This window comes from Choristoneura fumiferana, chromosome Z (assembly GCF_025370935.1).
Source record: "Choristoneura fumiferana chromosome Z, NRCan_CFum_1, whole genome shotgun sequence".
Classification (NCBI taxonomy): domain Eukaryota; kingdom Metazoa; phylum Arthropoda; class Insecta; order Lepidoptera; family Tortricidae; genus Choristoneura; species Choristoneura fumiferana.
In genome coordinates this window covers 20,684,839-20,700,857 of record NC_133472.1, presented here as the reverse complement: position 1 = coordinate 20,700,857, position 16,019 = coordinate 20,684,839, and the positions used below count along the sequence as shown (strand labels likewise).

The following is a 16,019-nucleotide window of genomic DNA, read 5'->3' as shown; positions in this document are numbered from 1 at the left end:
TTGACCTATTTTATAGAGAAACGTATTTTACCAATATGTACGTAGCTTTTAGGGATGAAATAATTTATTTTCCTCAATTTCTTTACGTTTTTGAACTGCTTCCTATCAACAACACACTTATTTAGGTACAAACAAAGTATGAAAATTCATTAGAACATTAAAATGTTGCTCCACAATTTATTTTGATTTACATTGCTGCTTGCCTGGGTGATTTTTAGGGGTTACCAGAATAAAAACCTTACTTTGCTTTACATTGCCCTTGACAAGTTATACTAGCCAGACTACCGTCAATGTACGCCTGAATTATCTATTTATCTACGTAGAAATATAGTTTTTTTTTGTCTAAACAATTTTCCAGAGAACATACCGCACAGCACAGTAAGTACACTGGAAAGCGGCTGATACTCGTACTGGCATCTGCTGATTTTCAGGGAGAGGACGCCGCTCTGCCCCGCACAGGCCCTAGGTACTACGAAGTGTAAAATTCAAACTTCGTGTCTTCCCCTCCCGCTGACGCTAATATTATTGAATACGAGAGGTACGATGCGAACTTCGATTTCCGAATTTCGTAGTAACCCTCTGTTTCTCTGTCAAGACGGCACAGTTGGTTGTAATTTCTAATTAGCGGTTTTCGCTTTATCCAAATAATAAAAAAAAACAAAGTATAAGTTTAAAACTACATACTTGAATCATTTTTTCTACAAAAGTGTGACACTTTTGGATAGACAATACCGCCAAAAGTAGGATCAGCGAATCATAGCAGCATGAAAAGGCAAAAAATTAAAAAAATTGGCAACTCATGAGTTAAGAGCGTTTATACCTGCTGAGCTCGCAACGTTGCATTTATGTTAATTTTTTTCGATTATTCCATTAAAATTTAATGAAAATTATAAATGGGGTCTGATAGAACTGTTCTTAATATGTAAGTTAATGTGTCTACTGCAATAATTATTCGCGATACTTTTATATTCTTTAAAAAATCGGTCAAGTGCGAGTGCGAGCGACTCGCGCATGAAGGGTTCCGCACCTCCGTACAATGTTTTAAAAACAAATTAGTTCAGTAATATGTTTTTGTAAAAAAATCTAATACAAGCTTTTTTGCTGGCGGTACTTTTTGACCCTGGTTACCAAAGTAGGTAGTCGTCAAGACGAATCAAATGAGACTAAAACCGATGCGGTAGTGTCGTTTTATTACAGAGTTCATATGGCCAACATCTAACTTCATCATCAGATCAGCTCTACGTCATAATAATTGTCATCGGATTTATACACGGAAAACGGTTGACAAAAGTGATGTATCTTGTTTCTGCGCTGAATTGGCTAAGAAGGTGTATTTTGATAGCAGTCCAATCTGCTAATGCATGTGCATTTGAATCTGCCCATTTTTTGGCTCGTCCTCGTAAGCAGGATAAGGCTTTCATCATGGCAATTTCTTGAGAGCAGCCTCGTAATAAAATAAGAGAGTCTACCTGTTTACACCATTCCTGAATTGTCAGCTGGTTAATATCGGGATCATACCTACTCGGGTAGATAGATGTCCGTCAGCTTACGATGAAAATTTGTGGATCGTGGTTGAGGCTTGCTTGAAAATACCATTCTTTCTAATAGTTCCACTTGGCGACGAAGTAAAGCAATTTCACTACCACTTGCAGAATAACCGACTGTTGGTTGTTGGATAACCGGCGAGTATGACGGTTCGTAACTGTCGTCATGTTCATGGGCATCAGTTCCCCTCACTTCTGATGTTGGAGGGTGATCCATGATGGCAAGTCAAACACTGTGTCTAACAATAGGAGTTTTATTTAGATGTCTTCACTTTGAAAGTTACAACAATAATAATCCCCGCTATACTGATTGCAACGCCTTTTATAATACATCGAAAACAAGTCTGCAGTACAAATCAAATAACTTACTTTACAATTGATTTTGAAATTGGCTTTTGTGAAGCGTGTGTAGTGTGTGTCGGAGGTTTGTTTATCATAAACTGTTATTTAGTATTAATGCTGCACAAAAAAATAAACCACGGTCTTAGAGACAATTGTTATAATTATCGAAGGTTTTATAAAATAGCACTAATAAAATCTCAAATTAATAAGTAGTCAAACATTTAACAACATTAGGGTCACGGGTGTTGCCCCTAGCAACTGATGGCCGTCATCTTGGCAGCGTAGCAACCAAAAACCGCTCAATGAAACACGTTTCTTGTATGACAACCCCCATTAATTTGTAACTTTATTTTATTTTTTAGTATTTGTTGTTGTAGCGGCCACTGTAATACATAATCTGTGAAAATTTTAAGTACGGCTCAAGAGATAGAGCCCTGTGACAGACGGACAGACAGACAGACAGACAGCGGAGTCTCAGTAATAGGGTTCCGTTGGCAACCTTTGGGTACGAAACCCTAAAAACGAACATATGTTTATTAACGGTACGCATAATTATTGGAGTAGACACATTAAATATAATAAGTTCTGCCAGACCACATTTTTAATTTTTATTATTTTTTTATGAAATAATCGAAAAAAAATAACAAAAATGCAAGCAGGTATAAACGGTCTTAAAAAAATACTTACATTAGTTCGTACATTGTTCAAAATAAAATGAAAGTTATTGAAAAGAGGCAGCATCGATTTTATGCTTAAAAAAACAATTCTAATTCTAGAATGATCTGAGCCAGTCAACACCTGTCTCAAGAAATTCAAAGCCTCAAAATCACTTCCATTATCACGGAAAGATACTATTAAGGAATGGTACAAGTCAAGTACATATTTTGTTATTTTTCTCAAACATCCAAGGAAATGTCGTCCTTATCTTCGTGAGAATAGAACGCCAAGTAAGTACGTCTGTGTATTGCACTTGATTCGTTCTCATTTCAAATTAGAGGATTGTAATAGAATTTCATATAACATTGCAGGCCATGACCAGCAAAAGATTGTCTTTTGTTTCAGTGAGTTTTATTTCTTTAATAGAATACCTATGGCATACTGCCAAGAAGAAAAACATATTTCGTAAATGTGTATTTACTTTTTAATCTATTATTTAACTAGATTAAATCAGGTATTCAATATAATAAACAAGGGCTGACATTTATTGTTAATAATTTATTAAAATATCTAATTAATAAGGTATAGTCACTTTTTCATTAATAAATAAAATCATCTCAAGATTTGGTGGCATAAACATTAACCCGAACAGCTTGCAAAAAAGTAAAATAAAGTGTATTTTGGCGGAAAAAAAAAACAAATACACGGTTTATGTACATCTGCAGTGATGTACTACTATCCTTTTCTTGAAAACGTTTTCAATATTGGTCACGTATTCGTGCGAATGTAAATGTCCTAGCTTTACCTATCTAAGTTACGATTTAATTTTGATTTTAATTGCTCTTTGCTGGACTGATTTTTAGGGTTGCTAGAATAAGTTTTTGTTTACATTGCTACTGCCAAGACTCGCTGGTCCTACTGTATTGTATATTTTTAATTTTCTTGAATACCAATTTGTATTTACCTAGTATTCATAATTTGTTCAATAAATGCTTTATTTATTAATAGCTTTAATAAGAGTAGATTAAGTATATGTATATAATATGCATAGTCAATGTTTGTTAAACGTAATTCTAATGGCATTAACCTTTCGCATGCTTAGAGACCTGAGCAAAATATACACCTCAAGGCTATCTTTTTCTATTTTTATTTTGATCTGTAAAACTGGTATCGTTTGCAAACAGATTAAAAGCAGGTTTATTTAACTAGTCGCATATTAAAGGTTAATGCATATAAGTAATAGTGTTAGCAAAGTTTATGTGGTTACGAGGAGTAAAACATAATCGGAAGTAGTTTTAATTTTTTAATTTTAGTTCTTTTTTAGCTTCATTATATTTACATCAGTATTGAATTTTATCTTACATGATGCTTCTTTACCTACTTCATTTTAGGACATTTTTTATTACAAGTATAAATATATAAGTTGCTAGAAAATTAGGTGCGGATATTTTGAGGGTATGTAATGAATAACCTAAGAATCAATATACACATAAATTATTTAAGTATTGGGTGGTATTTTTTTTTTCATACAAAAATACCATTCCGTCCAAAAATAATCACCTTGCATTAACATTTACTGTATTTTTTTTTTAATTAAACTAACAACGATGCAAATAATCGATTCTCACAATATCCGCATCTGATTTTCTAGCATACAGTATTATAAATGAAGCCGAACCGTAAGTGATAGTCAATCGGGCCATATTGGGAAAAATAATATTTACGTCAGTTTTTCATTTACACTAGATGTATCACATGTACGAAACTTACATGCACTCAAACCCTAACCTAACCCAATGGGAGACAAAGGTAGGCAATTACATTAATTTCTAGTCAGGCTTTAAATGTTACTGTAAACGCAGACACCACAAGAATAAGACTATTAAAAGAAAACAACTACAATACCACTGACACGAGTCTTATTTTATGTAATATTGCAACATATCACGTATCTTCCTCGCAATGAGGGCTATCGCGTATGAATTCGTCACTAGAGGCGCTAGTGTAGCGTGAGGTCTCCGAAATGTCAAACCTCATAGTTTTTGGGTGAGCTACGCGGGTTTATTTATAATTAGAATAATTTTGCAATATCTGAAATTAATTATGGCAAATATGCGTTCCGGGGTAATAAATTGTCTGTGTTTTGAGACAGTTTTGTCTTTCGGAAACCTTTGTCCTCCCTTTTTTTCCGAACAAAACGGGGACTATGCAACACTGTGGCATGCTCGATATTTTTATGGTACGGTTTTAAGGTGTATTAAATATGATTTTAATCTAAACTTTGTATTCACGCCCGTAATAACAGACTTTGATAGCCATACTTAAAAACCTCACGCAACAGTGCGCCATTTAGTGAGACAAAAAAACGATAGCCCTCATTGATAACCCTTAATCGTTTGTCGTGAGCCAGTGGATTTATAAATTTGATATAAATTAATAATAAACTTTATAATTTTGATAGAAAAAGATTTTTTTAAATTAAAAAAGACACGCTATATTCTCATTTCAAGGTCTCACTGGTTGAGATGTAATGCAAGTAGGTACGACATTTACACAGAACTTTAATACTCGTATGGAGCGGCATATAATTTAAAAAGAAAAGGCTTTGGCTTAGTGGAACATAATACATTTGTCACAAAATTTTAACCACAAGCTACGCGTAGCGTTTCATTCGTTTCAATTATGTTTAATGCCCATCCTGTATAGTACATCGTCGACAACATCTCATTTGACTTAATTTAAAATCAATTAAGTTATTATAGGTAGGTACTTACAATTACGGAAACCACAGGATTTTTTTTCTTCACTGTATTATAAAATGTGAAAAATGTACTAAATTAATAATTAAGACTTAAAAAAAGGAATGTTCTCAATTACTAGCGGCCCCTAGACCGTCGACGGTCATCAAATGGCGCTCTGGATTTCGGTCACCATTCAGATCAGTTTAATTAAGTTATCTGGTCGTGACCAAATGCATAAATTACGTATACAATATGCGTTTCAATCGAGCATGGATATTACGAACTTCAATTAAACAGAATTGATGAATTGAACAAACTCATGTAGGTACATTAGTTTATTAGGTATATACATTCGAGTGGTCCATTTCATATAGACGGGTTTTGTTTTTTAACTAATATATTCAATCTGGTCCCACATTTAAACTTCAAGACTGAATGGAATAAGAAATAAAACGCAAGATATAATATCTAATATTTTAGGTGGATGCGATTCCAGTAAACTGGAAGAACGTATTAACATAAATATTATTATCTATTAAAAATATCGGGACATGAACTCTAATGCCTTGAGAATAGAGTGCATGTTCCGTTATTTTTGACCACCTCGGCCGCTCCGAAATATCTGGTGGCGACTGTACGTATACAGTTCCGTGAAATTCATAAACTCCACCCGGACTTCTGACGCACACGAATTCAGATCTTTATAATCATCAATTAAAATAAATATACATTATGGATTAACAATTAAAAAAGGAGAAAAATATTTAAATTTTGAGTGGAGTTTATCCATTGATTGCCTTATTTTTAATATTTATGGCACCATCTTAAATTAATTCATTAGTTTGGTTGCTCGCATACTATAATATTATGTTCAGTTAATTTTCTTTACCGGAATGCACCATCGCTGTTTTCAGAACATTGTTCCAACTGTAAAAAAATGATTATGATATATGATACACAACATAATAAAAACAAGCCGTGGTGGCTTAGTGATTTGACCTATCGCGTCTCAAGCAGAGGGTCGTGGTTTCAAACCCCGGCTCGCACCTCTGAGTTTTTCGAAATTCATGTGCGGAATTACATTTGAAATTTACCACGAGCTTTGCGGTGAAGGAAAAACATCGTGAGGAAACCTGCACAAACCTGCGAAGCGATTCAATGGTGCGTGTGAAGTTCCCAATCCGCACTGGGCCCGCGTGGGAACTATGGCCCAAGCCCTCTTGTTCTGAGAGGAGGCCTATGCCCAGCAGTGGGACGTATATAGGCTGGGATGATGAATAAAAACATTGTTTATACTAACACTACACTTTGGAGTCTCTGCCCGGATTACTGATAAATCTCATACATAATCAATATCATGTACATGTAAGCGAATTCTATACAGGGTTATTGGTAAGTCGTCCGATTCCCGTTAAGGAGGTGGAGGTCATTGGCAATCATTTTTATCCCATAAAGCCGCCCTATGCAAAAGTGAACAATTTGTGAGATAATCGCAATTTAAGTTTTTTTTTAAATAAAAGTCAAAATTTATTTTAAAAAAATTAGCATTTTTTTTTTCTTATTTACATGGTAAAATTGCTATACTTAAGCAATATTAAAAGTAGAATTATCTGTACACGTTTAAGAATGCGAGACCAAAAAGTTAAAAAAAACATGGTTTTTTTTCAGTTTGTTCAACATAAATGACACAAAAACAGAAAATTTTGCTAATATATTTGGCGTGCATATTACACATCAAACATCCATGTCTATATAGGTTTCTAACGAAATATTAAGCTATAATTATTGTAAATGCTAGCTAGAAAAAAGTAATCACAAAAGACACAGGAATAAAATCACGTCCGAACGTAATCTAAAATTAACTTATTAAATCTATCAACTATAACTATTTTAAACACAACTTTACAAGAAAAAATAATGTAAAAATAACAAAGTTTAAACAAACAATTAATTTGTTAATTCTACGAAGATATTATTTTATTTACATTTAATAGGTACCCATTCATAAATGTTCTTTATTTGCTGCACTGGCTGACTACGAAATTTGTAAGCACAGGTAAGTGCTTACAATTTCGTAGTCAGCCAGTCTCTAAAATAAACATCTATCAACTATAACTATTTTAAACACTAACTTTACCAAGAACTTAACAAAGTTTAAACAAACAATTAATTTGTTAATTCTACCGAATTTCACTGGCTGACTGACTGTAACACCGAAATTTGTGCTAAAAATTTATGTTGCTTACGTGCTTTGCCCAAATGCATCATTTTTCTTTGTTCTTTTTTATTACAATAATATGTCGTTAGAAAAGCTTATCTAGTGCAGCACATTTATCCTTTGTGATTACTTTTTTCTAGCAACCACTTACAATAATATGTCGTTAGAAAGCTAGATCTATAGACATGGATGTTTTATGTGCAAAATTTTCTGTTTTTGTGTCATTTATGCTGAACAAACTGAAAAATAACTATGCTTTTTTTTACGTTTTGGTGTCGCATTCTTAAATGTGTACAGATAATTCTACTTTTAATATTGCAAAAGTACAGCAATTTTAACCATGTAGATAAGAAAATAAAAAAAGTTGATTAATAGTGTTTTTTTTACTGAATTTTTGAAGATGCATATCTTTTTTTTTTCATTAAACTTAAATTGCGATTATCTCAGAAAAGGTTCACTTTTGCATAGGGCTTTATGGGACAAAAATGATTGCAAATGACCTCCCCTATAACCCCTTAACGGGAATTGGACGACTTATCAATAACTCTGTATACAGTGTTTTTCTCGATTTCCGATAACTTCGACAGACGGCTACATAGAAACTACTTGGCCAAACCGAAAAAAAACCATTTCTAATGTAACTTCAGTCATTGCTTAAGGTCATATTTGTAACATTCACAAACATGATGAGTAACATTAACGTGACACATTTTAAGAGAGACATCAATAAAAACTTTTTCAACGTTTTGCTATACTGTGCAGATACAACGGTAAACCACCAGAATGAGACAATACTCTTTAAAATCGACTTTGTTCTCTCAGTCCGATTCTACAAAGTAGAGAATAAAATTGTTACTATACCTGTTGTACGTAAACTGGCTATCAGCTCGGAAGAAGTAAACATGATTTTTAAATTGCAATTTAAAAACGTAGTCTTTATAAATGCCATCACTTTCTGATGGAGCGCCAACAGTGTACCTGGAAAACAATATTAGTCTAAGATCCGAACTTGAAAAGATCTTCACCGGTATGATAATAGAATGAAATGTATTTTATAATAAATTTAGTATTTTAGAAAATATATTAGAAATTGATTTGCTAAAAAAATCCTGTACAGACTATTTTTAATTAATAAAAAAAAAGATTTTTAATAAATTTTTGTTGCATCATCGAGATTATAAGACAATTTTACATTAACTTAAAAGTATAATACATATAGAATATGTAGACGTTGGGTTTGCTATTGTTTACCTGGACGAACTACTGGGTTGCCAGGTATAAACTTAACCAGTTATTATGTCGATGCCAGTTAATTAATTTGATTAGATAATAGAACAAATTGTATATCAATGTAAGCGCTGTTTTATTGTGAATACGTTGATATAGGGTTGTCTGCATTTAATTAAAAATCATTAAAAATAATATAAAAAAAACTGCCTGTCCAGGATTTTTTAGCAAAATCATTTCTAATACGTTTTCTAAAATACTAAATTTATTATAAAAATAAATTTCATTCTATTATCAGACCGGTGAAGATCTTTTCAAGTTCGGATCTTCTACTATATGTAAATGATTATGTCTGTGAGAAATAGCTGTACCATCGACATCTATGTACCTACATAAGGGTACCTGACTTGACTTTGACACATTCGCTGTCATAGGCGTCAAAAAACTAACGTAAAGTCCACCACCATGCGTCATGAACAACAATTGTACGTGGCAGTTTTTATGTGAGAATCATACAGTCTTACCTTTATGTCGATGATTTATGCTTGCATGGACATTATATGCACATATATATATATACACACAATAATATAAAAAACATTGATATGTTCAAACTTAAAGCTTTTTGGCATTACCTACTTACCAACACTTTGATGAGACACAATTAATTATAAGACCAAGCTAGATCGATTGTCCGTCTCCGAAAACTTCCACATAACAAATTTCATCGAAATCGTTACAGCCGTTCCCGAGATCCTCGAAATACATAAATATACAAGAATTGCTCGTTTAATGATATAAGCTATACATTTTTCAATCTTATTTGTATTTAAAATAAAATAGTAGCAGGTTCATCATTCCGTGTTATAATTATCCTTTCCGAAAATTCCCCAACCTCTTGGACACCGCTGTTGGATATTGACAATTGATACACAGTTTAGTGTCAAGGCGCAACAATTTTAACTAATATTAGCTTAGGCATACAATACAATACAAAGACTCTTTATTGTAAGTATGGCAATCTCAATATCTCAAATGTTGGCGATAATTTGGTAAAACTTTAAAATAACATATAAAATAAAACTTTGCGTTGTTAATTCGTTTAGTAAATCGCATCGCACCTTAAGCATGGCATGTCAGTAGTGAAGTGCGAAATATCACACGATCGCGCATAGCCCATGGCTAACTTTACTGCATTTACCTACCGTTAACTTGGTCCATCGTCCTGGTAAATTTTCGTTGTAATATAAAAAAAACATGCAACAGTTAGGTATATATACATAGGTACACAGGTAGGTTAGGGGTAGAGGTGAGTATTGGTAAATGTAGTATACCTACCCGAGCAGCGGCAAGGATGCTAGCGGCGCCTCGTCGTGCCAGCTCTTGTAGAAGAACAACGTGGCCGCGGCGAACACCACCCATAGCTTCTGCCAGCCGTGAGAGTTCTTGAACTTACGCAGCAGGTACCCCGAGGCTTGGCTCTGTACAACATAGAGTAGTTTTTCCTATGTCTGTATGTATTTTCTGGATCTAAACTGTCCCAGACACCGACGATAATCCGTAGGTGGCTGAGAGGGCAGCTTATTACCTCTAGACATAACTAACTTTAAGCTAGGTAAAAATGGTTTAGTTTTTGAGATTACGTTTTATTATTCCACATCCTCAAACGGAAAACTTTTTCAAAATCTAGTTTTTGACAAAAGCTTATGTTTAATCTTGATTAGCTGAAAAAGGCATAACATCAGCTTGTTAGTACGATTTTTCCAGTCGCAGCTCTTGAATTAGGTTTATCGCGGTAAAAAAAAGCATTGAGGTGCCAGCATATATATGCATTAAAGTTAAACCAATTGACTGTAATTTTTAAAATGGTACAACATTTACTAATTCGACCAATAGTTTATGAAATTTTGCTATTTAGCTGCTAAAGGACCTTACATTACTGTTCACATATCAACAAAAGTACCTCTGGTAGGCAGGAGGTAAAGCAATAAAGTGATGAAAAGTTAATTTCAATATATTTTTATCATTAGCGCTATTTAAAAAGGTTATAGAAAACTGAAGAAAAACTTGAGAGAGTTACAAAAATTACGGCAGTAGCTTAGGTGGTCGTTTTCTACGCTGTTCACACTCCCTCCCTCTCCCTCGCGCATTAATTGTGCTGTGCAGTACAAATTTAAAATTCAGCAATAATTTATTTGTGGTTACTTCATGATCCTACCTACTTCTATAAAACAAAAAAAATATATAACAAAAAATTTAACAGACTACAAAAAGACCATGAAAATAATTTTCTACCAGTCTGAAGTCGGTGCCTCAGCACGAGCCAACAGGAGTGGACCTATAGTCGTCTACCTCAACTCCGTACTATTTATAATTCAATCACTCCTGCTGGCTCGTGCTGAGGCACCGACTTCAGACTGGTAGAAAAATATTTTCAGGGTTTTTTATAGTCGGTTCAATTCTTCGTTATATTTTTTTTCACGCTTTTTAGTGTACTTAAAAGATCTAAGATACAATAGTTTAATGTCAACTGCTCATCAACTTTTACGAAAAATTTCTTTATCTGATGCAGAGACGTTAATTATTGAGGAGTCCTGGTGCTTCATCACCCGTTCCATTTCACCATATGCATTACGATGGGAATATATTGCTTACCGACTGTGTTAAAGTAATTGAAATTCAACCCGAGAAGTACTTGTTATTGAGTAGTCGCTCCGTTGGTCAAATGTGGTCTTCATCATCAGCTCCACTTCACTAAATGATGATTTTCAAGAGCAAATGTACGAGTTAAATATATCGTATTTACCATGTGTCCATACAATATTTGAAGAGTTCCCTCGATTTCCTTAGGATACAATCATCAGATCCTGATTTGGTGCTTATGGGACCTAATTGAAAGCATGCCCGGACGAACGAAAAAAATTTTTTATAATCGGTTCATAAGTGTGGGCCTGAGGTAACAAAGAAAAAAAAATACAACCGAAATGATAACCTCCTCCTTTATTGAAGTCGGTTAAAACGGTTACTTTTGCAATATAGAGATTTCACATTTTTTTCCTTTCGAAATCTTATACTTTTTTTATCATAGACAGTGCCCCGCTTTGGATTTCCATGGTTTTTGTAAGAAAATACACTTTTAGAATGTAACATTTTTAGGTCGCGAGAAATTAGAAATTTCATATAAATTATCAGAATAGCCAGATGGACACCATCAGATATGGACAACGAAGTGATCCTATGAGTTTTTCTTTTTTCCCTGTTGAAATATGGAACCATAAGAAACGCTATTTAAAATTGCACCCGAATAGTTACAAACGTATTAGGTCAGATTTAGCATTAGTAAAGCCAGTACCCCCATGGCGCTGTGCAGGTGATCCCGCGCGAGCGAGGTGCCGCGGTGCCAGCACACGTGCGCCAGCGCACCGCCGCTCGACCCCGCGCACTCGCTCCCTGCAATGTAACAATGCACAACGCTCAATAACTGGAAGCATACACTTAATTCCACTAATACCGTAATACGTAGTTATTAGCGATCCAAAAGCTGAAGAGCCTTGTGTGACCCAGCTATACTCAACCTGCACGGCGGTGGCATAAAAAAAATGGATAATCTTAAAACTATTCAACCGATTTCATAAAATATTTCACCAATTGATAGAAACGCTATGCTAGCATTGCCTGTTACCAGCAAGTAAGATAGATTATATTTTATCTCAGGAATATATAAACTTTCCACGGGATATATTAAAATTAATTATCTACAGGATATATGATTTCAAAAGCATTTATCTCGAAATGATTTTCGCTACACTATAAATACATTGTAAAAAAAATAGACGACCCCAATTTCATGTTTCTAATTCTAGCAGTGGTTGCAATTTTGGGATTTTTTCCGATCCCGTGGGGTATTAAGAAATAATAATAATTAAAAAAATCAAAAACCCGCCTGTATAATATACCTAACAGTTGTTAAGGTAAAGTAAACTGAAAAGATCGAAACAAGACGAAAAAATTAAAATAATCAAAAGCTAACAGAATTGAATGAAAAAAATCGAACAAGACCAAACACAAACGGTTTACTTGACACATGTTCATGGTAGTCCTTCAAACTTAATGAAATGTTATGAAATGCAGGCGGAAGCATGCATTATCTCATGCCTCCGCCTGTATTTTTCAGTTTACCTTAACAACTGTTAGGTATATTTTGCAGGCGGGTTTTTTGTTTTTTTTTAATTATTTTTTTTATTTAGGTACTTCTTTTCAGTTTCAAATAATTTACTAGTTCATTTTAAAAGGACGGAGTCATAAAATTATCAACGACTCGATATTCAACTAACGAAATAAATGCGTCGGTTCGGCACGAGTTTCTGATACTCATAGCTATAGGACGAGGCCCAAATTATGAGTTGGGTATTATTTGAGCGTTCCAACCGCCAAAATTTTTCTGATCACATTCTTTACGAATTGGGAATATTAGGAAAATAATAACCTATAGTTTTTATTTTATTTTTGGAAAGAATGGGATATTTTAAGATATCATTTTCATCGATTTTGAATTTGGATGTTTATTTTTTTTTACGAAATACGCTGGATGACGTCACAGTGAGACAGCCACGTTCCATTGCCTACAAAAATTCAAGTCGTACAAGGGACGTACCTAACATAATCTGTGGCATTGACACAATGTGACAAAAATACAAGCACGGCTTAGGGTCCTAAATTAACCATGACAAATAGTTTTATTTACTTCTCTTCTTTTAGCTTCGATTATTTCTGTTTGTTTAATGGTGTGATATTAAAAGGATATATTGTTTTTAAATCTGATATTTACATTCTTTTATATTAAATTTAATATTTTAATTTGTAAAAATACATTGGAAATACTCGTATACATTTCGGACTATACGATAAATGACACCTGTTTAAAGCCGGGTGCGCATCATGTGATTAAAGTTCTATCTTTGTCACTCGTCGCTATTATAAGCAGGACAGCAACACTTCAAACTGTCAATTTCCTTTTAGAGTGTAGACCTGCTGTATAACTGCCTTTGTAGACGAGAGTTTGTATACCACCGCTGTCTAGCAATTGGCCACTAATAAAATTGAAAAGCAAGCAGCGCGGAAAGAAAACAAAAGAATAACGAGAGTCCTCTCATAGTCCTTGCCCGCGCTGCGTGTTTAATTTTGCATTATTATCAAAAAGTTGTTTTATTTTACTAATTTACACTCCAAAGATACAATACAATCACAAGACAATACAGTCTACAATTTTCGTACATCGAACCGAATAAATTAATTGAAACCAGTGCATAGTTTTTTCCATAGTTTAAATTCAGTGTATATGTATAGTGAAATAATGTTCAACACGCCACCACCACCTATGACACAGCAACGTTGCCGCGAGCTAGCTGCAGGAGAATCAGCTCGGTTCGGCGATGTTCCATATACACATCAGCAACCTCCTTGTGATTCTACATTTGTCCAGCCACCTTCCTCCGATGTTCGCTCAAGTAAGTCGAAAAAGACATCAGCATCGTCGGTAGCAAGGCGGAAGGAATTAGATATTAGAGAGTTTATTTATTATAAAAAAAAAATATATATAAAAAATTATATAATAATAAAAAAAGGCATCCGAGGTAATGGCGCGCATCGAGAATAATCTCATTGACAAACGACTCGCGGCTGACTTGGCTCGCCTTGATGCTGAATCTGATAGGGAGGACGACTTTATGAGTCACAGCCACAGCGAGAATCACGAACGCTTTAATCAACGTGCAAATATGTCTCCCTTGCCTGTGCAACATGAGCCGGTCGCGCACTTTTCCGACCATGCAGCGCCTGCACAAGCCACAGACATACTACAGTTGGCTCATGCAATCAAAGACAAGATGGATCAATCATCATCTCATCGTGAAGAACGGTTATTTAGTCGCTTAGCCATACCGCGTGCCCTGCCTTTGTTCAGAGGCGACTGCGTTGAGTGGCTCCATTTCAAGAACGCATATGACGAGTCTGCGTTGACCTGCAGTTTCTCTGAAAATGAAAACCTGTCTCGGCTTCGACGATCTCTACGAGGCGATGCTAGGGAAGCTGTCACCGATTTCCAAATCGGCAATACATCGCCCGCAGCCGTCATGGAAGCTTTAGAGCTAAAATTCGGTCAGTTAGAATTGATTATTATTATAACCTTACAGCAAAACTACGCAAATTGCCTCCCTTGCCTGCTTTTTATCAATATGACCTCATTAACTTCGCCATGAAGGTAAATAATATATGCTTTGTAACATGGCAAACCTCCGCGGTGCGCAACTGGCCGCTTACAGAAGAACAAAATTCTAAATTCTAAATTATTGATACTCTTTTGTTTTTTCCCCGTCATTGGCTCTACTATTTGGCAAGGCGTAAGCCGAAATTTGATTTCTTTGATAGAAATAAAATAATAATTTTACTCGGTGATAGCTAAATATCTCACTGATCTAATTGTGAAATAAGGGCTGCCTCTAACGCAGGTATTGTGAATATTATTTTTTAACATTTTGTTTCTTTTATATTTTGTAAAACCTAATCCAAGTCTCGTTAGCTTTCTTTCTCTGGCCCGACACTAAAACGAGACTTGGATGGGTGCTGCAAGCAAGCAGTAAAGCAGGGTGTTTTATTCCAGCCCTTCCTTTGTCCTGCTGATCTTCTACATCTCCACTTCCCTCCGCTCCGCTGCCTCGGAGCAGATCGCCGGCGCGACTGGACGCCCCGAGGCTACCTTAACACCCTGCCCTGTTTCCCTACCTGTCCTACAAGTCTCAGGCCAGTGGTTTTTAAATTTATTTACAAGAGCGGTGCTGACTGAAATAATTGTATATATTTTTCTTTTGTATTATATTTTCATTTTGTAACCACACGCCTTTATAACATCAAAGCTGCCCAGTACATTGCTAGGAAAGTGGACTGACTTCGCGTACGATCGGCTGCGCGTCGGGGAGCCAAAGTTAGTGTTACTGGCTGAATTTTTGAAGACAGAGGCTGAAAAAGTTTCAATTGCGGGTACGCTTTATCAACCGCGTGAATTCAAGAGGTCGCTACCCGTAGACAATCCTGTCAAGCGAGCTAGTGACTGCTATCCAAACCCTGCTCGACCCATACTTGTTACGGTAAGCGCTGAACCAGATGTTATGACATGTAAACTTGTGTAAAAAAGCCGAACATGCTTTACCAGACTGTCGAACATTTAAACGCGCCATGCGCGTAGAGACAGATGGAGGTACGTAAAGGCTCAAAAATTATGTTCGCGTTGTCTAA

General features: G+C 35.1%; 1 protein-coding gene across 3 annotated transcripts in view; it reads right to left on the bottom strand.

Annotated features, from left to right (window-relative positions):
• Nucleotides 1–3,833: 3,833 nt before the first annotated feature.
• The window catches only part of LOC141431208 (FERM, ARHGEF and pleckstrin domain-containing protein 1-like), a 78,268-nt gene continuing 66,082 nt past the window's right edge, over nt 3,834–16,019 (bottom strand). For all 3 annotated transcript variants that reach the window (XM_074092279.1, XM_074092288.1, XM_074092297.1), the window contains 4 exons: nt 12,082–12,179; nt 10,068–10,210; nt 8,364–8,480; nt 3,834–6,211 (listed from right to left, as the gene is read on the bottom strand). In XM_074092279.1, coding sequence (XP_073948380.1) covers nt 6,160–6,211; nt 8,364–8,480; nt 10,068–10,210; nt 12,082–12,179 — 410 coding nt within the window. In that variant the 3' untranslated portion in view covers nt 3,834–6,159. The remainder of the gene's footprint in view (nt 6,212–8,363; nt 8,481–10,067; nt 10,211–12,081; nt 12,180–16,019) is intronic.